Source organism: Sinohyriopsis cumingii, chromosome 14 (assembly GCF_028554795.1).
Source record: "Sinohyriopsis cumingii isolate HCF-2022 chromosome 14, ASM2855479v2, whole genome shotgun sequence".
In the NCBI taxonomy this organism is placed as follows: Eukaryota; Metazoa; Mollusca; class Bivalvia; order Unionida; family Unionidae; genus Sinohyriopsis; species Sinohyriopsis cumingii.
Window position 1 is genome coordinate 20,230,659 of NC_142974.1, and position 25,041 is coordinate 20,255,699.

The 25,041-nt window shown below is 34.7% G+C and overlaps 1 protein-coding gene across 1 annotated transcript in view; it reads left to right on the forward strand.

The window, feature by feature from the left end:
* Positions 1–25,041, forward strand: part of LOC149783381 (structural maintenance of chromosomes flexible hinge domain-containing protein 1-like) — a 163,547-nt gene that overhangs the window by 19,305 nt on the left and 119,201 nt on the right. Inside the window, exons 7-15 of the mRNA XM_089931608.1 lie at positions 788–907; positions 3,746–3,909; positions 6,680–6,779; positions 10,816–11,029; positions 12,969–13,089; positions 14,507–14,566; positions 17,708–17,831; positions 22,068–22,262; positions 24,405–24,518. Of these exons, the coding sequence (XP_089787734.1) occupies positions 788–907; positions 3,746–3,909; positions 6,680–6,779; positions 10,816–11,029; positions 12,969–13,089; positions 14,507–14,566; positions 17,708–17,831; positions 22,068–22,262; positions 24,405–24,518 (1,212 nt within the window). The remainder of the gene's footprint in view (positions 1–787; positions 908–3,745; positions 3,910–6,679; positions 6,780–10,815; positions 11,030–12,968; positions 13,090–14,506; positions 14,567–17,707; positions 17,832–22,067; positions 22,263–24,404; positions 24,519–25,041) is intronic.

A 25,041-nucleotide genomic window follows, 5' to 3' on the forward strand; every position in this document is an offset into this window, starting at 1 on the left:
CCTACTCCTAAATTGAAACTCGTATATGCATGGGGCTTTCACTAGATTTTTTATAGTGTCTAGTTCTGACTGAAAATGATGCTTACCTGACACTAAAACTGACACCTCGAAAACTTTGTTATGGCAATTTTTTCAGAATGCATGGCCTTAATGACATTGAGTTTTCACCCAAACATGAAAACATTACCAATCTTGTGTCCAATGTGACCACCACAATTGCCATCTTGAATATCTTATCACTAATTCTGAGGGCATGGTCATGCTGACATGGGTACTGTATTGAAAATCTTATTGCCACTCAAGAATTTCGGTACAGGTACAAAGAAACGGTCTTATTTTTTTATTCTTGGAAATTATTTTCAGCCAATTAAAGTGTCAGTCCTTTGAAGGGACCCCTGTTTACTGATCTCAATGAGAAATGTTGTGTTTATTACTCACATTAGAATCAAATGTGGCTTGTACATGTAAGTCTCAGTATTCCATTGGCAATACATGTAAGTATGTAAGTTTTTCAGTATTCCGTTGGCAATTTGTTCATCATGGTATCATCATTGTGGAGGTTTTTATTTAGCTCCATTTTTTAACATAGTTTTATGTAGAATACTGAAGTTGTTACATACATTCATTTTGATATTTACTTTTTACTAATAGCATTACTACTTGGTCACAGTTTCCTGCATTTATAGCTGTGATTATTATTCTAGGTTCTTAGATTATGCAATAGTGGAACAGTTTAGACAGCTCCTTATTGAGACACTGGCATTTAATTTTTCTATATTTTCCCTAGATGATAACCAGACCTCGAGGTTCCCAAGATGTCCATGAATTGACAATTTCCAAGGAGGAATTTGAGATGAAGGAAAAAAATCATGAGGCAATTTACAGTGGATTTATCAGAAACAGAAAGGTTGGTGAACTTTCTACTTTCTGTCAGTAGCTTGCTACATCATTTCTAGTTTCATCGTTATGCAGTCATTTTAACTCAACTTTTGCAGAGATATTGTGATGGGTCAGATATGAACATGTATCTGACTCCATCTGTTCATTTCATCCATCAGGGTCTTACATATAACATGAAAGCTATCTACACTGATTGAGGGAGTGTAATAATATATTGGTAGTGTGTTTTAGAAGGATGAATAGATGATAGGTTTCTGATCTTGGATGCAGCCTCCATGGGAGGAAAGGGTGGTGATGAAATGTCATGTTTTTACTGTTAGGTTAGATAGCATTTTATTTTCTTTTCTTGTAAAATTCATTGAAGATGAACAAACATATATAAAAAAAATTGTCAAATTTTCCATCTTTCATTGTTTATTTTTATAAAAAAAAGTAAACAAAAAGCAAAAACCTTGAAAAATCCATGAATTTGAGGGGTTGCTTTGCATTTTGAGAATTGTGATTTTATCCTTGAAATATCCTTAAATTTTGTTCACTAATTCCTTTACAGTTTCCTCAAACTCCCTGAATGTATTTGATTGAATAGAAACTGTTTAACTGAATAAAATATATTAACTTTTTTAATTCATTAATTTTGAGGTTTGCAAATGACGAATAACATGGATAGTTATTTGATGGAGTACCATCCATTTGTGCAGAGGTAAAGAAAGTAACACATAGAGAATATTTAATTTCTAAAAGGAGGTATTGTGCTTTCATGTTATCCATCTGTCTACTCTCAATTTTATTTTCTGCACAACAACTCAAGTTTTCACCATTTACTGTTACTAAACTTTGTAAGCAGCTTGCATTTGGGGCAAGGAAGAATCCTGTCAATTTTGAGCTCAAGAAGGCCAAAGTCAAGGTCACATGGACTCAAAGAAGGAAAACTGACAGAACATTATACATTACTTGCATTTCAGATAATGTAAAACACTTTATTTCACAGGATTAAAATTTTGTGGTTTGGGTGTGTGTGTGTGTATATATATATATATATATATATATATATATATATATAACCACTCATGAGTACCTAATTTCATGGATCTGTCATTTAGAAAAAGAAAAGAAGAAAGAACATGTATTTGTGTATAAGTTGACTAGTAGACCGACAGTGATGTCTATGCATGTGCAGATAGGATTAATCCATACTGCATTAATTAAGTTGAGTAATTAAGTTATTCATTGCTAACATCTGAAGTAATTGCAGAGTTCTGAAATAAAATCCCAACTTTTTTTTCCATACAGTCGTGTTAACAGATTTAATATTGTAATCTTAATTAGCTTTACTGGTGTTTTTAAACATGCTATCAAGACATAAAGTTCTCAACAATTAGGGATTATGCACTTGAACAAAGCCAATGAGTGTAAACCTGATAAGCTTGCCAACATCACTGCATAGGAACCCCTTTTTGCAGGGTGACCTTGACTTTGTACAAAATTGAATCCATAAAGTTTAGGTGAATGGCAGTGTTATTAATGTATGTATATGAAGACTGCTATAGAACATATTGTTACAAAATATGACTTAATGAGTTGTATCCAACACAGGCGATTGATCAGTTAAATGAACTGGAGGACAGTGGGTCATCCAACACATGTCTCATTTGACCTGAAAACATCAACTCTTAAGTCAGTTCAGGCAAAGTGGCTTATCTGTACCATAACAAAGTAGCCCTTCATAGAGACCTGATTGAAATGGAAAGTGGGACTAATCTGCTGATTGCTTTGTTAGCAGTTAGTTCTGCAAACACATATTTATAAATGTGATATTATGTGCTTTGAGAAATAAAGGACACAGTGTGCAAATCTGATTTTGTTACAATGCTGTACATCAGTTTGAGTCATTGTAATTCTACATTAGTATTCAACTGCATGAAATTTTGCATTGGAATTAAATTGTAATCAGTCATTTTCAGTGTTGTTTTTTTTTATGCTGTACTTTTCCTAATTATATTTTAAATTCTCAGCACTCTAGATAGCCATGGTATTAACACTAAGAAACAAGTGCTGTTTGTTTTCCATTGCATATGATGGGGGTGGGGTGGTTAGCTGTCGACTCAGTTGATGTTTTTGTTGTGACTTTAAAGTGATGGTCTGGCTTGCCAGTGAATACCATGAAAATTGGAACCACATGAATTTGAAATGTTTGGTTAGAAATCGGCTTCGTTGACTTTTTTATTGTGACTTTAAAGTGATGGTCTGGCTCACCGATGAAAGCCATGAAAATTTGAACCTTACGAATTTAAAGTGTTTCACAGTAAGAAAGACAGTTATGGTCATAGGTCAAGGTCACAGTGACTAAGAGATGAAAAACAGCTTCCAAACAATGTTCTTTTATCACCTATGTTGACAATACTTTATGGATGGTTTGCATTTCAGAAAACAACACTATTCATTTTGTGGTCCAGAGGTCAAGGTCATATTGATTGAAATAAGGAAAGTGATTTCCTCAAACGTTCTTAATTTCTGTATTGCATGCCTTGACTAAACTTTGCAGATGGCTTTCTTTGGAGCAAAGAAAGATACATATTAATTTTGGGGTTAAAAGGTTATCTTCAGAGGGTGGAAACTTTCTCACGAAATAACTCAAGTTTTATACCACAAACTATGATGAAACTCCATAGACGGCTTGCATATGGGACCGATAAAAGCAGCTATCAGTTTGGGGTCCAAGGTCCATGAGACTAAAAGAAGAAATTTGTTCTTTTCCTAATAACCTGATTTTTTAGGTTTTGTGATATACTGCATATTGAAATGGTCCATCATAATTACCAGATGGTAGTCTCTTCATGTTTTCTAGCCAGGGGACATCTCACACCTGCCTCCTGAAGATGATGTATTGGTAAAGCTGCTGGAGGAGGAGACAGGCAGGGACAGCTTCACCATGGTGGCCATACAAGGCATCAACTCCGATCATGTTACATACCTGAAGCAGAGGCTTAAAGACTGGACAAGGCAGCTTGCGTAAGGACATTACAGATGTTTTGTACTTTTAAATATTTGTCTTGCTTGTGATAGCAGGTTGTGATGTATACATCACTTTGTATTTGCAACTGAGTTGCTGTTGGCATCAATAGTTTTACAGTATTAGGTTACATTATAGATAATTTTGGCCCTGGTTGGCTGAGTGGTCTGAGGCATGCACCTTTACAGATCACTGACATTTGACCTCTGTCCACATGGGTTCAGGTCTTGGCTCAGCCAGAGTGGATATGTAAGAAAGCTTGCCAGTAGCTTCCCACGAGTTGGTGATTCTTTCTGGTTGAAAAATGGCATTAAACCTACAACAAGATTGTAGAGATGTTGTGATTAATCAGTTTAGTCAATTACTAGTTGCTAGCACCTCTAATCTGCCTAAACAAAATTGTGTTTGACTCGCTTGTCCAAGACCAATATAAAATTTTGTTTTTGACTTGCTTGTCCAAGACCAATATAAAATTTTGTGTTTGACTTGCTTGTCCAAGACCAATATAAAATTTTGAGTTTGACTCGCTTGTCCAAGACCAATATAAAATTTTGTATTTGACTCGCTTGTCCAAGACCAATATAAATTTTTGTTTTTGACTCACTTGTCCAAGACCAGTATAAAATTTTGAGTTTGACTCGCTTGTCCAAGACCAATATAAAATTTTGTGTTTGACTCGCTTGTCCAAGACCAGTATTATCCTCCACTGCCTAAGTCAGCATAAGCCATGCCTTGGTCCATCGTCTAGGCCTGTGATGCAAATATTTACTAAAGTGCATAAAACATAAACAAAACACAGGAAAAATTATCCAAACAGAAGATAAAAATTCAGACATGTACATTATTATATATTGAATTAGTTATTTATTTTGCATGTTATTTATTTGCCATATATTTCAGAAAATTATACATTTACAAATTTCATTATTTCAGAAATCTTTAGAGCATCCAATTTATTTTCATAATGTTATTATTTTATTAAGAAAATCAGAATCCTTGCAGCAAAATGTTTTCTTTAGAGTGGCTTACATTGGTTTTTTTACTTACATTTTTGGTGCCCACTGGTCAAGTAATAAAAGGGTCAGCTCCCTTCACACCTATCTTTATAGGAATGAACATATACACAGTTCTTAGTTTATTTTTATCATGCTTGCCATCCTTTTCCAACCTGGAACGTTTGCTATCCTGCATTACATATGTTATTGTTACTTGTTGCAGATGAATTCTCTGCTGATTTTAGCCAACCAGTAAATACTTAAACAGTTATCTTGAGCATTCAGTAAACCCTTAATGTAGATCCTGTTTGAGTTAAGATTGTGGAAAGACAAACATTTGGTTAACAAAGATCAGGCTTGGACTGCTGCTTTACATTGATATTTGTTGCTATATTTGCCAATTCCCAATAATGTTATAACATCAGTCTCGCAAATGATGGACTACTGCTTACATAAGTGTACTTGAATGAGCCTTTCTCGATGTTTTAGGGACTAATGAGCACATTGTATTCATTTTATTGGAACAGTTAATGGTTTGACTGTTTAATGCATATCCACCTGGGAAAATTGTAGTCCCAAATGTGTCATTGCATAAAAGATTAAAAAAGAGGGTCTGTGACATTTGCAGAAGCTTATTAATGTCAATTCAGTTAAGAATCTTTTCAGTGTGAACTCGGGAAGCTTTTTGATGTAAATTCAGTTTAGAAGTTTATTGTTGTGAATTCAGTTAAGAATTTTTTTATGTGAATTCAGTTAAGGAGCTTTTATAGGTGAACTGATGAAGTTTTCATGCGGACTAGGTTAAGAAGCTTTTTCAGGTGAACTCATGAAGTTTTCATGCGGACTAGGTTAAGAAGCTTTTTCAGGTGAACTCATGAAGTTTTCATGCGGACTAGGTTAAGAAGCTTTTTCAGGTGAACTCATGAAGTTTTCATGCGGACTAGATTAAGAAGCTTTTTTAGGTGAACTCATGAAGTTTTCATGCGGACTAGGTTAAGAAGCTTTTTTAGGTGAACTCATGAAGTTTTCATGCGGACTAGGTTAAGAAGCTTTTTTAGGTGAACTCATGAAGTTTTCATGCGGACTAGGTTAAGAAGCTTTTTCAGGTGAACTGATGAAGCTTTTTTTTGATGTCAGTTCAGTTAAGAAGCATTTGGATATCAACTCAAGAAGCTTTTTTATGCAAACTCATGAAGCTTTTTGAAGTGGATTCAGTTAAAAAACTTTTTGATGTGGGTTTTTTCAAAGAATGCAGTTTATGTAGCATATTTTTGTCCTATGTTTTAATTTTATCTTTTAGTTAAAGAATTTTAATATGATTTTTCATCTTTTAATCTTGTATGATTAGTTGTTAACATTTTGTTTTGAAAGGATTATCTTTAGTTGGGTTTTTTGTGGCAATTCTTTATATTTACATATTTTAGAACATACTGTTTAATTTGCACTACATATAACCATTATTGCACTGATGTGCTGTTAAGGGCATTAATACATTATATTTAGGGATTTAGTTTAAAATGTATATGAACTTCTTACTTTCTGCATGAATTCAAAATTGTGAATATAAAAACTGTTGAAATAAATGAGGTATTAGTGATAGAACATGACATCAGTTCACTTGTAGGTATTTAATAAATGATACCTTGCTCCTTTTCAGAACTTTAGTAACCCCCTCCCCCACAATCACTGGCATTCCACCCCTCTCAGATAAACATTCAACCATTTTAATGCTATGACGAAAAAGAAAGATAATTAATTTATTTATTACTTTCAGACATATCTATCATTTTTACATTCATGGACCAAATGGAAATGTCAAACCAGATGAAACTAGTGGAAGAATTCCCTCCCCTTTCAAGAATATTGATATTCAGGTAAGAATAATTCTCGTATCTGGAGAAATATAATCCACCAACTCCTATGCTGGAGTTGATACTGTTATTACTCTAGCTATTGTGTTTGTGTGTGTATGTGAAAAAAAGATCTCTAGAATCTTTTGATGGAGTTAAATCATAGCTTATTTAAATGAAACTGAGACTGATTCAAGAAAAATGTTCTTAAATTTTGGTGCTGTTCAGACATTTATAAAATAGTGCCTTGGTGAGAATTTCTGGTATTACATACTAAACGCGGATTTTTAAGCTTCAGTCACCCATCAGGCTGTATGTTTCATCACTATGTACTTTGTATTTCCTTAGCTTCAAATTGCCAGACATGATTGAGCTTTCACCACTAAGTACTTTATATTTCCATAGCATTATTTGCCAGACACGATTAAGCTTTCACAACTAAATACTTTGTATTTCCTTAGCTTTATTTGCCAGACACAATTAAGCTTTTACAACTAAGTACTTTGTATTTCCTTAGCTTTATTTGCCAGACACAATTAAGCTTTCACAACTAAGTACTTTGCATTTCCTTAGCTTTATTTGCCAGACACAATTAAGTTTGCACAACTAAGTACTTTGTATTTCCTTAGCTTCAGTTGCCCAACACAGTTAAGCTTTCACAAGTAAATACTTTGTATTTCCATAGCTCCGGTCACACATCCTATTGCTTTCATCACTAGGCAGTGGGAACTGACATCCAATACAGTTTCAGGGAGATGGAGTTGCCTTCTTATGGAAAATCAAGAACTTAATACATTAAAACATGTATCATAATACAGATAGCAGTTTGGTTTAGCATCTACAGCTGCCTGTCAAGTTGATTTTGTGTTGAAAAAGTATAAATTATTTGCCATTGTTTTTTTAAAAATCAGATTATTTCTTTATGTTTTAAGGAAAATAGTTGGCAACAAAGATTATTTGCATATTCTTTAAATTTCTTTTCAACAGTTAAATAACATCAAAATATTTCACTAGAGAAGCTACTTTTGTTAGATTTGCTGAAAATATATCTTCACAGTAGTTTGTATTTTTTAAAGGTAATGTTTATTTCATCTTCATTATAGTGTTTTGCACCTCCTAATACAAAGGATGTTGTTAGACCATACAACTGCATGAAAAAAGAAAACTGCTTTTCACAAGATCTACAGGGTCATTATTTTGAATTAAGTCTATATCATTATCTTCTTTATTTAAAAAATGTTTTAGAGTAATCTAAGGCTTGTGGATTTGATACTTACCCAGTCCAGATTGGTTTGGCTGCTTAGGTGTGTATTTGGAAAAGGCACTTACCTGTTTCCTTTGCAAGATATAGGCAAAGTCCCAAAATTTAAATGTCGGGGCTGTTCTATTAAAATACATATGGTCCCCAAGGAAAATAAGCTTCTTTAAAACTAGACATACCTGCAGTACATAAATACTAAATGAACATGCTGAATTGTCATCATGTCCATATCTGTTGAGCATATTCTATGTTCAAATAAAACATTAGCAAATAAAATCTTCTACAATTTGAATCCAGTCTTCATCGAAAGATGAAAATTTAAGCTTGCCTGTACCTTTTTCTTGTAGACAAAATGAAGACACTCTCAGATATTACCTCTCCATACTATCACTTTGACATCAACCAACTTTGCTAAATTTAGCTTTGACTGCAATGTGATCAATGTCACACCACACAGTTCCATTGTTATTCAACGGTACTCTGCAGGAGCTTGAAAAGCAAAGACGGATGATCATATCAACCCAGCCAACAGCGACTGTTACATCTGGCAGCTTGAGACAGAAGATAAGGGTGCATCAGTGATACCCAATCTGCACTAACCCCGGGTTTGATGATGTTAAAATCAGTACAGGAAATGACTTTGCAGTAGTTGGGGGGATTTTTGTCATTTTGTTTTTCAGGTCTGTCCAGTTGGGAAGAAATTGTCCTTCCATTTTGTAGCAGCCCAAAGGATACAAGTCCATATGTCTGAGCATGGCATTTGGGCCTGTAAGTCCAGATGGCATTGAATATACCATAACCATAGCTGCCAACCTTCATGAATTTGGTGTGAATTTCACGACTTTTTCAGTGATTCACGGATTCACACCGTAAGCCAAAAACTCAAGAATTTTTCAATCCTCAATTATTTTAAATCTTTAATAAAATAACCGATTTCCCGTTAAGCACTAGTCGTGATATTCGCAGTTGCCGAAACAATCCAGTACTGCTGGTAACGATATTAGTAGATGTACAGCTGATTAGTACAGTTGGCCTGGTAGTAAGCATTTTAGCCTATTTTAATCTATATGTATAAGAGTAGTTTTACAAATGCTTTTGAGAGAAACTGGGGCCTAACCAGAAATTTGCTCGGCGCATGTGTCAAAACACTGATTTGAGTTACCGTTCAGCATCGCATGTAAGATCTTGAAAATGTCTTCACTGCCAAGGAAAAAGAAATGTGTTACTCAAAAAGTGAAGTTTAATTTGGAACATATAAAAAATTGGCCGTGCATTCTGCCATTAAGCATTGATATTCATTCATGCTTTTTGCACTCAGTGTGCCATCGCAGAGACGATATGAGGAAGAATGTCGGTTACAAAAAACATGTAAAATTTGGGAAAATTAAGAATTCGCAGATTTCAGCTTTGGAATATTTTAAACCATTGGCGGAAGACCTGCAGGCTACCAATGCTGAAGCATTATTTGTGAGTTTTCTTGTCGAACACAATCTACCTTTATCAGCTGGAGACCATGCTAAACATTTGTTCTGGCAAATGTTCCCGGACTCGAAAATTGCTTCCAAATTTTCCTGTGGAAGAACCAAAAATGTTGCAGCTCCTGTGCATTCCTCACAGCAACAGTGACAGCGAGAGAGTATTTTCTTTAGTGAGGAAAAATAAGACAGACTTTAGGGCCTCCTTAGCTGCAGAAAATTTGTAAAGCAATTTTAGTCCTCAAGATCAACCAGCAGGCAAGAAGTTGGAACTGTTTAGAAAACAAATTTACGATCAAGCTGTTGAGGAAGTTCAAGTCTGCCACAGTATCATTTCTTGATAAATAGATATTTCTGCATATATGTAGTGTTTTATTTTTATTTTGCGAACTTGATATAGTGTAGTATTGACGATTGGAGTGGATGGAGTGGTCAGAGTGGATGGAGTTATTGTCATGGTATTTTTCATGCATTCATGTTCAAATTCACAACTTTTTATCCCTATTTTCACTAATTGTGAGCCTGGAAGGTTGGCAGCTATGCATAACATCAGTCTTCATACGATTTGCCAACCATCAATACAGTATGCCACTACCCTGGTTGCCAGCGCCACTGGCAATCCTAATCTTTGTGTCAATTGCAGTATATAGATACTGTTTTGCTGCCTGAAATAATTTATGTAGACGTGAAAGCAATGCCATATGAAGACAGTTCTTTACTGGGTGTGTGGACAACAGTCAGTAGCTTAATCTGATCACACAGTGGGGTACATGTAGTTCAATTTCTGTTCAGCAATCGTGTTGAGGTGTAAAGCAGGCAGCGCAAGAGCTGCCTCTCCCATCTCTCCTTACCACCTCAAAAATATATTAGTGGCAACAGAGAGATGATTTTGGCAAAAGAAGATAAGACCAAACGCTCTTCAGTAGCAGCTAACTTTGGTGGTACCGCTCCAGGATGTGGGAGGTCACAGGTTCGAACTCTGGGTGAGTCATACCAAAGACTTATACAAATGGTACTAACAGTTGCCTCGCCAGGCACTTAGCATTAGGTTAGTGTTAGGACTGGTCAGCCTGGTGTCAGGATAATGTGACTGGGTGGGACATCATGCTCCATGTCTGTGGCATGATGTCTCAGTGCTAGGCATCACTATAAACTGCCACACTGCAGACATCGTAGCAATATGACTGAAAAGTTTAAGCTCTGTTAAAAATCCAAATCACACACAAACACACACACACAAACACACACACACACACAAACACACACACTTAGTGATGACAATGGATTACTTTTTTATAATATGATGTAACTTCTACATTTTCAGATCAAAATGTACTCCAAGGGACAGACTCACCCCAAAGTCATTGACCTAAGAGATATAGATGATGACATGCAGACGCTGTATGTACGCAATTCTGCTAGTACTTTTGAGTTTAAGGCTGTTGTGGAGGGATCAATGAAAGTGGAAGGGATTCTACGTTATCACCCATTCATGTATGACAGGGAAACCTACCCTTCAGATATGAATGATCCCAGAAGTAAGATTATGTTAATATCTAACGTTAGAATATTGCATAGGTATTAGTAAATTTGTTAAAATTTCTTTAAATTTAGTTTATGTTTGAGTTTTCCATGTTGTTTTAAATTTAGTAACTATCTTGCCTCTTACATACATATGACAATCATAGTTATAGAGATGCGTTTCTAATCTTTCTTGTACATTTTTTCAATATTTTCTTTACTTATCTATGATTAGGTTTTATATATATATATATATATATATATATATATATATATATACACACACACTGAAACCCATCATAACTGAAACATTAGTAGACTGAAATTTGGTTCCAAATTTTTCCTTTCATGTAACTTTTTCCCAGCAAACCAAGACCTCTGTACTCTGAAAGCAAAAACAAATTTTGATTCCCAAATTGCAATTTTTCTCAACCTAACCACCACCACCAAAGTTCTCTACCAACTTGGAAATGTATTTTAATTTTTAAATTACATTGAATGTTGATGTATTTAGTAAGCATACTTGGCACATATTGGGCTAGATTATTTAGGGTTAGACAATACTGTAGCAGGTGTATCAGTCGGAAATGTGGCATGTGGGTACAAACAATGCTTGGTGCACACTGGGCAGATTGTTTAAGGTTAGACAATACTGTAGTAGGTGTATCAGTCAGAAATGTATCAAGGGCATGTGGGTTCAAACAATGCTTGGTGCAAACTGGACAGATTATTTAAGGTTAGACAATACTGTAGTAGGTGTATCAGTCAGAAATGTATCAAGGGCATGTGGGTTCAAACAATGCTTGGTGCACACTGGACAGATTATTTAAGGTTAGACAATACTGTAGTAGGTGTATCAGTCAGAAATGTATCAAAGGCATGTGGGTTCAAACAATGCTTGGTGCACACTGGACAGATTATTTAAGGTTAGACAATACTGTAGTAGGTGTATCAGTCAGAAATGTATCAAGGGCATGTGGGTTCAAACAATGCTTGGTGCACACTGGACAGATTATTTATGGTTAACAAATACTGTAGTAGGTGTATCAGTGAGTCAACGACCGGGAAATGTCTCGAGGGCATGCTGGGTACAAATTATGCTCAGTATGCATGTTTTCTCAGATTAGTACTGACAATAGACAAGTCTTTAGTCTTTGCAGTTTAATGTAGCAATAGTTTTTAATTTAAATTGTAATAACTAAATTCTAATGGATAAGTCAGTTGTGAAAGATTTTGTTTATCTGCTTATTATCTAATCCTGATTACAGATATTCTTTTGTATACATGATCAATAAATCTTTTTAAAAAAATAAATAAATACCATGGCTTCAGTATCCAGGACACTGCCCCAGCTTTTTGATATTTTGCCACTGGTAACAAGCAAAACAGTATTTGGATGAAATCTACACTGTTCAGTTAGAAATTAGGACTGGTTGTGATGATGATATGCTTCTACCTCTGTTTATATTTGAAGATATATTTTTTGCCATTTTATGATTCCCTCAAATAGACTGAAAGCCTGAAAATTGAAAAATCAATTTTATCTAGGATTTTGGGTTTTGAGAGATTTCAGCTAGGTAAATATTTACAAGTAACTAGGTTTCTGAAATATACAAATAGCTATGTCCATGAAATATACAAAATAACTAGTTCTCTGAAACACATCTCAGACAAGTATTCATATACTGTGAATGTAGGAATCCTTGATTGTCCCAAATGGGTAGTGTCCTATAATCTCTTAAGTACTCGCCATTCAAACTTTACTTATACAGCAAATTTTGTAATATTGATGGATTTTTCAGTCATAGCAGCACATTTTGTATTATCGATGGACTTTTTTGTCATTACTGCACATTTTGTATTATCGATGGACTCTAGTCATTACAGAACATTTTGTATTATTGGTGGACTTTTTAGTCATTACTGCACATTTTATATTATTGGTGGACTTTTTAGTCATTGCAGATCCAGAGGATGATCATGGTTATGCTATTAGTGAAACACCAGCTAGGGGGAGACGACCCATTTTTGAGTGTTACTGGAATGGTCGACTGATTCCTTACACTCTGATTGAAGAGTGAGTATTTTGTGCCTACACATTTTTCATCTACACCAAAAGGTTGATACTGAATGCTAGAATTTCTTAAGTAATTTCCGATGATTGCCCTGAAAAATGATGGCATTTTCATTTGTTTAAGTGGACCAGAAAATGGCTGTACTGAAAAAATTTCCATTCCTGATCTGGCTTCTTTCCAGTTTAAGTTATTGCACATAAAAAGCAGATATATTCTTTCATAATTCACTGTTTTGCATTTATTTTTGATAATTTTTTTCTCTGAAAAAGTAATAAAGTTTGGTTTATTGTCATATTATGCATTTGGTATTTTTTATCAGGAAATTAAGTCCCACAAATCATCATTTACAACCTCAGAAATGTTACACTAGTGGATGTCAGTGACTTAATGGCAAAACCCTGCAGATGACAACAAAGACTTTCTATTTTGAATTGCCTAATCTGTAGTTTTCTTTTAAATGAATCACAGTTTGGTCACCAATGATAATTTTGGTGAGACACAATTGTTGAATAGACCCAGCATAAGTGGCTTGCTTGTAACAGCAAGTAGTGATAGGTGTAACATTTGGTAACATATTAGCCTCTTTTGTGCTGGCATTTATCTTTAAGTTTTTTAAAGTTGTATTCCCCTTAAGATATAACACTATTCTTAATGTAGTCCTCCTCCCAATGTAAAACATGACCCTGTTCCCCCTGTAAAACATAACACTGTTCCCCTTAAGATATAACACTATTCTTAATGTAGTCCTCTTCCCTATGTAAAACATGACCCTATTCCCCATGTAAGACATAACACTATTCCTTGTGTAAGACATAACACTATTCCCAATGTAAATCATGGCTCTGCTTTCATTTGCCTTCATGTCAGAATCTTTGAAACAAGAAATTATCTGCTCTTGGTTTATGCAGTCTGGTACTGAAAACTTGTATTAAACAAATCACAAAACTAATTAGATTGCAATGTAGGTAAATTCAAAATAATATACAATATACATGCATTGAGGGTATTTTTAAATGCAGGATTATTATTTAAAATAAATATTGGTAATTGGAAACAATTCTAGGTCCATGACCACTACTTGTGCTGATACAGATAATGTTACTTACCCTATTACCGTATCAAGATCAGACTCTAATCGACTAACCATGGTTTGGGAAGGATTGCAAGGCTATTTCTGTAAATACAGTATACTTTCTTTATGTATTTAATGATGATATTGCATCTGGAAGATAAATGACATGGATTTCTCTTTGCTCTCACTATCTGCAAACTATTGATTAATGAAGTACAGTACAGTCAGGTTTGATGATTTGATGCTAACATGATAGGGACGCACACACACACACAAATCATATCAACATTTAAATTTAAGTTCTGTTATTGTCTTAAGATTTTGCATGATCCTTTTCTTTTTTTCAGTTTTGAGTGGTGTAGTTCTCCAAAGAAGATGAAGACCTTACCCATAGAATGTTACAACAGGTTAGTTTATATAATTTAAACTTATAGATAACTTGTCTGATTGGTTTTACAGTTTTAATAGCACTTTATGCACAACAAAACAATACTGAATTGTATAAGAAATGATTTAGTACATGCATTGTAAGAAATATTGGATACATGAGTATATGCATTCGTCTTTCTCTCTCACTCACTCTCTCCCTTGTTGTCGTTGTTGTTGTTGTGGGGTTTAACACCATTTTTCAGCACACGATAGGCTATACATGGCAGCCAGTATTAATGGTGGAGGAAGATCCCTGGAAAGAACCACCGACCTACGAGAAGCTACTGGCAAGCTTTCTCACATACCCACATTGGCTGAATCTGAGACTCGAACCACCACAGACAGGGGTGAGATGGCAGTGATCCGTAACGAAGAGCGCTTTAGGCCACTTCCCCCCCCTTCTGTCAGACATGCCACTATTCATTATTACCAATGTTCTACAGCATCAGACTCATAACAAAAATAACATCAGTACTTAATTTAAATATTTAAAAAATATTTGGCTCACTCTGAGGGGCTACTCGAGCTAGAATCTGAATGTAAAGCACTGATTCCCAATCAGTGCTAGTCTGATCCCAGCATTACAGTGTATTCTGGGCTGATCCCAGCTCAAGTAGATTTGGTGCTAGGCTGATTTCAGCTCAGTGTTAAAGACTGATTTCCAATCAGTGCTAGGCTGATCCTAGCATTACAGTGTACTATGGGCTGATCTCTGCTCAAGTAAAGTTGATGCTAGGCTGATCATGGCATTCAAGTAAATTCTGGGCTGATCCCATCTTCAAATAAATCTGTGCTAGGCTGATCCCAGCATTATTATGTATTCTGGGCAGATCCCACCTCAAGGATAATTGGTGCTTGGCCAATCCCAGCATTACAGTGTAACCTGAGCTGATTTCAGCTTCTGTAAATTGTGCTATTTCGATTCCAGCTCAAGTCAAATCTGTGATAGGCTGATTGAAGGATTATTGTAGACTGTGCTAGGCTGATCCTAGCATTCAAGTGTATTCTGGGCTGAACCCAGCTTAACCCTTTAAGCCCCGATCCCGTCTGTAGGTGTGATCCGGTTTCTGCATTCAATGGCCGATCCCACCTGTAGTCGTGATTTTTTTACTGCATTCAATGGCCGATCCCGTCTCCAAGCGTGATGAATGTGTGTTAGATTCAACGTCTCTGATTGGTTAGAAATGGGTTTATTCCAAGAACTAACAACTATTAAACCAATCAGAAATGATTTTACTTTCATTTGCGGAAATTTGAATTGTTCAGAAGCTAAGGGCTCCTGTTTTGAAAGCGGTTTAACTACACGTGTTCTGGTCATGAAAAATCGTAAATGATGGCGGACGTAAGAGTGATTTTTGATGAGAGCAAAAATGAGGAGTTTCTCGGGTTTGATCTTGAAAATACTGAGCAAGCTTAGGAAAGATATGTTCGGCAGTTGGATATTTTGTGAGATTTCGATTCGGACATAGAAGTTTCTGAGATTGAATCGTCCGAAGATGAGGATGCTGACAGCGATGATGATCGAGTTCTTGCGGATAAATGTTGCACATAATTTTGTGAATTCTGTATAAATAAGTCGTGAAAGACTTGGACAAATAGGGAAAAAAAATACATCACTGTGTAGACAAATTCATTTGCAATAAATGGTGAAACTTTCTTGGATTTTAATTGGATATAAGCAGAGAAATTAAGGTAAGAGTGAATGCATGTGCACGATGTTTACAAAATTTTTCAAACAGGTAAAAACTCTGGGGCACACGCAGCTAGACACAGCTTAGCGCTGCTGGGGCATAGCAGCAGTGATACTGATAATGGGTCTGGGGCTGAATGAGTTAAGTATACTATATGCTAGGCTGATCTCAGCATGCTATTGTATTCTGGGCTGATCCCATCTTAACTAAATCTATGTTAGGCTGATCCTCGCATAAGTGTGTATTCTGGGTTGATCCCAGATTCATGGAATAGAGCTAGGCTGATCCCAGCATGAAGAAAATATTGTTATATTTTTCCTATTTAAAACTGTAAAAGAAATGTATTTACCAGGCATGACCTTAACTTATTAGCTTATGAGTATCTGATTAGGGAAAAATGCCAAATTGAATTTGATAATAATATATATAAAATGAGAGCCCTCCAACACATTATTGGCCATATCATGCCAAGGAAATGGGAGTTGAAGGCCTTTTCCAAGGGCACACTAAGGTTGCTGATTTGGGCTAGTCTGGGCGAGTGTCAAACCTGTGAATTTTGGATAATAAGTCTGATGCTCCCAACTGAACTACCATGACCTGAATTAGATAATTTAAGAAACATATATCATTAAATGGTTGATAACAATGTGTCTGGGAATAAATGTCCACGGACACAGACAACAGGTAATAAATTGAGGGGAATGTTGAAACTTAAGCTTTAAAAAAATGTTTGTTGGAATTGCAGAAAAAGAATTTTCACCATGGATGGCATATAAAAACTTGAACTGAAGAGAATAAGATTTGTGTTACAGACACAATTCACCATGTTCCATGCTTAAATATTACACCCTAGGGATTTTATTTCCCAGTCACATGCAACATTTGGTGAAATCCTTTTCCTTGCCCAATGTTTGTATTATTATTTGGCACAAAACTAAAAATTCTCCATTTGCCTTCACCTATGACATGATTGTTTTTGACTACATTTGAACTTTGGCCAAGCAAAACAATATGTGTTTCAGGTTGTCCCACCATCCTTGTTTCTCATTGCCAACCCTAGCACTTATAGCCAACCCAAGCACTTTTATCCCACATGGTTAAAAAAAAAAATCACATTAAATATATTTAATGTTTATTAAAAAAATGAACTTCTACCTTAATTTTAAAACAAGTGCAACCAGAAACACATGTTATTTTGTTTGCCCTTATCAACTTCATATGCAAGCTATTTTTACCTAGATCAAAGTAGAATTCAGGATATCTTTGCTGGAAAAAAAATATTGTAACCTGCATTAGTATTTTATTAGCTAATATCAGTTTTTGTCTCATCTGGTGTGATTTGTGCTGTGTCAGTGGAAAAATTTGTTTAAAAAATTGAATATGCTTTTAAAAGTACATTTCTTTTGAATATTTGCTGTTTATGTCCAGAATCTCAGGAGTGTTGTGGACAGATGACAAGTTTCAAGTCAGTACCAACAAGTTAACCTTCATTGACCTTGAGATGAAGTTGAGGGATAAACAGACAACATATTCTCGCATAATAAACGGACAGGTATGCCTTTGGCTTAGAGAATATGTGTAAATGGCATGAATTATAATAAACGGACAGGCATGCCTTTGGCTTAGAGAATATGTGTAAATAGCATGGATCATAATAAATGGACAGGCATGCCTTTGGCTTAGAGAATATGTGTAAATGGCATGAATGATAATAAATGGACAGGCATGCCTTTGGCTTAGAGAATATGTGTAAATAGCATGGATCATAATAAATGGACAGGCATGCCTTTGGCTTAGAGAATATGTGTAAATAGCATGGATCATAATAAATGGACAGGCATGCCTTTGGCTTAGAGAATATGTGTAAATAGCATGGATCATAATAAATGGACAGGCATGCCTTTGGCTTAGAGAATATGTGTAAATAGCATGGATCATAATAAATGGACAGGCATGCCTTTGGCTTAGAGAATATGTGTAAATAGCATGGATCATAATAAATGGACAGGTATGCCTTTGGCTTAGAGAATATGTGTAAATAGCATGGATCATAATAAACGGACAGGCATGCCTTTGGCTTAGAGAATATGTGTAAATAGCATGGATCATAATAAATGGACAGGCATGCCTTTGGCTTAGAGAATATGTGTAAATAGCATGGATCATAATAAATGGACAGGCATGCCTTTGGCTTAGAGAATATGTGTAAATAGCATGGATCATAATAAATGGACAGGCATGCCTTTGGCTTAGAGAATATGTGTAAATAGCATGGATCATAATAAATGGACAGGCATGCCTTTGGCTTAGAGAATATGTGTAAATAGCATGGATCATAATAAATGGACAGGCATGCCTTTGGCTTAGAGAATATGTGTAAATAGCATGGATCATAATAAATGGACAGGTATGCCTTTGGCTTAGAGAATATGTGTAAATAGCATGGATCATAATAAACGGACAGGCATGCCTTTGGCTTAGAGAATATGTGTAAATGGCATGGATCATAATAAATGGACAGGCATGCCTTTGGCTTAGAGAATATGTGTAAATGGCATGAATTATAATAAACGGACAGGCATGCCTTTGGCTTAGAGAATATGTGTAAATAGCATGGATCATAATAAATGGACAGGTATGCCTTTGGCTTAGAGAATATGTGTAAATAGCATGGATCATAATAAATGGACAGGCATGCCTTTGGCTTAGAGAATATGTGTAAATAGCATGGATCATAATAAACGGACAGGCATGCCTTTGGCTTAGAGAATATGTGTAAATGGCATGAATTATAATAAATGGACAGGCATGCCTTTTGCAGAAAGAATATGTGTAAATGACATGGATCATATTTGTTCTATAATTCCTATACGGAATATGAGATCCTATACACCACTCCCTCGATAACATGCACCCTGATAACTCGCAAACTCACTTATAATGCGAGGTCAGGCATGGATCCCATTTTTTAAACCAGAAAATACCCCAAAAATTGATCCCTGTTTGTTGAACTGGAAGAAAATTGTGATAAAAATTGGAAACGGAAACTTGGATATATCGCTCGTTTTATCATCGAAAATGGTAGATAGGACCTGAAAATTTGTAATCGACCTTATGAAATATCAAAATAATAAATAGGTAAAAAAAAAAATTTACGTACTCTTTCCAAACTACTTTCTTAGTACACTGCTATTAACGATATGTAAGGAAATTTTGATCAATGAAAATGTCACTTATGCCAAGTGGAAGCATTACTTTAATAAATAGATATAAATTAAATATTTTCATTATCAACTGAAATTTGTTTCTAGTTCTATCTTTTAGTTCCTTTTAAGTGTAATCGTCATAAATGCAATGTGTTCTCTTGTAATTAAATGTAAAATGCATCAGTCTACTGAAACAGCTATGTCTGACCATGTTTTGATAACTGACTTGAGGAAGTATTTGTTGTATTGTTGCAATGAATTAAAAGCTGGTCTCCTTTGTATTATCACGTTAATTATGTCTTTTGAATCAAATAAAGGAGGTGGAATAAAAGAAAAGTTAAAAGGCACAAAAATCCTTCAAACTTAAAATCAAGTGGCCCACAGACATGCCAACTCTTACGATTTTGCCTTAAGTCTTATGAAAATTACCCTTAAAATATGGACTTAGGCATACTAGCAAAAACTACAGAAAAATTATAATTGCCAAAAAATCCGGATAATTGGTTCATCCGTGTTTTATTTGGATCCAGGTTTCATCATAGACTTAGTAAAATTTGTCAGGGAACCAGACTAACTTTACAAAAGCACCCTAGATGCTTTAAACTGCACCTGTTTGTTCATGTAAAGCATTACATGATCAAACTGTTGATTATATAATTGTTAAATATGGCATCCAGAAAGTGATGCATGTTTAAGGGGAAAATAAGCTTCTAGGAAAGTGTCACTTTTCAACACAGAAGAATGAAAAGGAGTATTCAGATTCTTGTGAATATAAGCTGGAAAAGAAACAATTACGAAAATTGGACATCACGTGTCACCTTGAGAATGCCTTATGGTGCGAGCTATAATTGCCATCATCATGTGAAATGGAAAAGAATTTCCAACAAGTATGTCAAGTTGAGAGGTAGCAACAAGCCATTGAACTGCATAGGGTTTGGGAACTAGAGTTTGTGCAACTGTACTAGTGGTAAATAAAGTCCATGCATACTTTACAAACTTTTCAGTTGAACATAATGTTTGACGTCGATGCGTTGAACTTTTAATCATGTTTTCCAGCTATACAATAGCAGTTATTGATATTTTGTTACACCTTACTGAAAACTGGTCAATCTTAGAGATATCCTCAAGGATGATAAGAAGTTTCATTATTACTTCCAATGAAATCACGGCATCAATATTGTACTAATTGAACAATACAAAAATTGAGTTTTGATGTAGACGATTGTCTCATGTAATAAATGTTTCGTGTTTTTGAAAAAAAGTAATCTTGTTTGGTGGTGTATCAACAGTTAGTCTAGTTCCCTGTTCTGTGAACTCTTGATTTGGCAGGGTACTATTAAACACCGCTACTGGAACTAGACTCGTCAAGAAAACAGAAGCAGTGTACGTCAGATTTTTCACGTACACATGATGGTTATTGAAACCAGTTGGAACGATCTTTCACATGTTGGACATTTTGAAAAAAAAAATGTTATTTAAACAGAATAATGAACAACTTCATTAGAAATAGCGCATTATTAAAAATTATTATTGATGTCATAGTAAAATGAGGATTCAGTCATAAAACAGCCCAGTTCCCTAATGCCGCCCCCCACCCTTTGGTTTTCTCGATGTCAAAACAAACCTTTTCAATTTTTTAAGGTCCCTCGGTAACTTGTGCCCTCACTTAATAGTGCAGTCTATGTTTGTGAACCTCAATGTGTGTGAGTTATCGAGGGATTGGTGTATTTTAGAAAATTGTACTATAATTTCCTTATTTTAGATATTTACAGTCATTATATTTAGGGTATTCCATCTTCCTGTTCAGTTCTGTGTAACTTGATACATTTTTGAATGTCATGGAATCTGTCAAAATATAGTTTATTCTTCATAATAAAAATAAATATTTTGTCTTTCTGTGTTCAGCTCATTTGGTGTCAGATACATTTTTCTGCAGTTGTCATCTTGTTTTGGTTCTATGCAGTTTGTTCTTCTCCTTTGCATTTGAAAAATATTCTTATTGTGTGGTATAAAATTCTGTATATTATGAAAAAGACCAATAATTGTCTGATATTGCAAGTAAGAAATAACTGACTTTTTCCCCCTGTATTTTGTGCATGATCCATGATATTATTTTCTTACTTTCATAGAACTTTTTCACACAAAATTAGGTTACATCAGCTAGTCCTTGTAAACTGTGCTTAATATAGAAGGGGAGAGGTGTAACAGCTAAAAGATTATCAGTTGCACTAGATATGACTACATGAATACTTTATTATGGTTTTTTAAAAGTTTTAAATGTTAGATATCTCTGCTGCCTCTGCTAGGATGATATATTTCAAATAGATAGAAAAAATGATGGACAAACATGGGTAAATTGCTTAAAGCTAGCTGTCATAGTAAACAAGGGTAGGTCTTTGCATTTTGTTAGCAGTAAAGATTTTAACATTTTAAAAACAGTCCCATTATCTCCACATATCCAAATGTCTAGTATAGATTATGTTCTTAACCTTTCCTGAGAAAATGGAAGTATTTTTTCTCCTAGTTATACCATTAAAATGTTATGTTCATGGCTACATTCAGTCCAATAAATACCCCAACAGGAAAAGAGAACATCAATTGAGAAAGAGTTTACCAACTGGTTGAAGGAGTGCCATGAGCAGTTGGACAAGCAGATCCATTTCAGTGGTTTTCAGGGGAAAATTACACGGTCAGACCTCCCCAAACATAGACAGTTCCCATGGTGTGTATACAAACAAGTGGAATGGGATGCGAAGGTCTTCAAAGATGGACAGTTGGTAATGTTAAAAACTTTACGTACTTAAATATAAATTTCAAGGCCACTATTGTATTTCATGTGGAATTCCATTAACAGTTGGATGGAAGCTGATGTTCTGTAAGGACACGATGGACTGTAGTTTTTTCAGATGTACAAAAATATACAGTCCAACCGTCCTTTATGGTTGTATCACATCAACATTAGCTCATTCTTCTAGTCAGTGTCAGATTTTTACTTCCCATCTTTTCCACAGTAAATTATTCTCTGGCCAAAATAATTTCTTCTACACCAGATACTGTGCTTTTTTTATTGTTAATGTTAGGTACATATTGAATGCTTCATTTTTGTTTAGAATTTAGATTGAACTAAGTTGTTTGCATGTAATTTAAATTATGTAGTTGGTATATTAACTATCACTTTTGTTCAAGGTTAATCTAAGATGCCCTTCCCCTACTCCCCCCTAATTCTCCAACCTGTACACTGCATATCTGCCAACTCTTAAAAATGATCAAAATTATGGACATACGGAATAATTTTAAAAAATATGAAACTATAATTGTTGCAGCAAAATCCAGATATTGGTTTGTCTGACTTTTTTTCAGTTCCATGATTTTATATTAGATTCTCTGGATTGGCCAGAGAACCAGGCTGACTTTATTGGAGTATCTCTGGATTGGCCAGGGAACCAGGCTGACTTTATTGGAGTATCTCTGGATTGGCCAGAGAACCAGGCTGACTTTATTGGAGTATCTCTGGATTGGCCAGGGAGCCAGGCTAACTTTATTGGAGTATCTCAGAAGCTTTGATCTGCTCATGTTTTTGATGCAAAATGCCTGCAAAATGAGGATTTTTGCTTATAACATTATTCTGAAATATTGTCCAACAAATTAAACATATTGATGGTGAAAAGGAAAATAAACCTCTAAAAAAGTTTAATTAGTTCTCATAGAATAAAAAATTATATTCAGATATTAGGGTTCCCATGCCTTCCTGATTTTTTAGGAGTCCTTGGAATTCAACTTAAATTAGAATTGAGCAAAAATATCCTGGAAACCGTCTTGAAATATACTTTTTGCTATAAAATGTCCTGGAATTTGATTTTTAAAAGCCAGACTATAAATTCCATTAGAGAAAACATTATTTTTCCATTGCAACTTTGCATTGAATGATTTATAGTCATCTGAGTTTTTGAAATGTTTGTTTGATTTATAGAATAATTTTATCAATTTATCTTGGATTATTTGTATGTTTATTAGAAAAAGTTACTTCATCTGCAGTATTGTGGCTTTAATCAAAGTATCAGACTTTAAAAATGACTCCTGAAATTTGTCATTTCCTCCTTAAAATCTGGAAAACGCTTGGAAAATAAAAATAATTTTTGGTGTAGAAACCCTGAGATTATTGGAAGAAATGTGATCAGCACATCCATGTGAAACTGTAAGAAAAAATAAAGAAATTTTTTGTCAGCTTGAGAGATGTAATAGGAAGCCATCAATCTATTATGAACTTTTAAGTTGATCATAATGTTTATCTTAGCTACTTTGGATCACACTTATGAACTTGTTAAATGCATGTTTTCCTTTTCAAAAATAGCTGTACATAAGATTTTGTGGCATCTTACTGAAAATTTTTACAGAAAAGTATTGACTTCATTACTGAGTTGTCATGATGATCAGCAGGTAGACAGTGTTTGAACCACAGTATACATAAAAAGGTCACCTTATTCACTTTATTACTGACTGTTTAGGTGACATTGTTCCTTGTGGAACTGCTAAAACTCTCTCTTCTTGACTTCTTACACAAGCTTATCATTTGACAAAATGCCTTTTGAAATCCTAGAAAATACGAGTAAAACGTTGAAGATTGAACACTATTTTTTTTTAAAAATGCAGAGAATTTGCTATTTATAAAGCCTACATTTGCCATATACCATCTGTCATCAGGTGAGATGCAGAAAAGCAGAATTAACGTCAGTTGACGTCATCATTGTAGTGGTAATTGAGAGAGGTGTGAGGTAATTGAGAGAGGTGTGAGGTAATTGAGAGAGGTGTCAGGCCTAAGTGATGAGAATGTGATCTCATTTGACATTTTTTTAAATCATGTTTTGAAAAGATGAATAGTGGATTAAATTCCTTACTTAATTTTAGTAAACAATTTTCAGGTTCGGATAATGCGCACCCTTCCAATTCTGCATGGGACAATAAATAGGATCTTACTGTTTGGTGATTATGATGGTGATGTGTATGCCACAGGGGGTGACCTGGAGATCACACAGGTAAGATACAAGATTGGATATTTTATCAGCTGCAGCTTTTATTTTATTTTATAATAGAGCAACCCCACCCCCCTTGTAGATCACTTAAGGAAGATATACTTATTTAAAAGGACAAATACATCCTATTAAATTGATTGATATAAACTGTAAATCATAACATGTTACTGTCATTATATTATTGCAGATATACTAACTTAGCATGCGAGCAACATAAAGTTTATATGAGTAAGGCTTAGTGGTTAATTTTATTACATTTCTTTTTAATCTTAACAAGTTTGATTTTTTATTTGATACAGCTATTCAGTCCATATTTCTGTATTACACAAGATTTGAACTGATGTCTGCACATAGATATTTTTAAACAGATTTAATCATATATTTATAAATCCTAGTTCATTTTAAATTTCATTTATACTGTAAAGATAGAAATATTTTCAAAGTGAAAAAAAGAGAGTACATAATTCAGTGCCATATCAAACTCATTCTTTCCGCAGACTCTGGACTAAACATGTATCATTTTAGT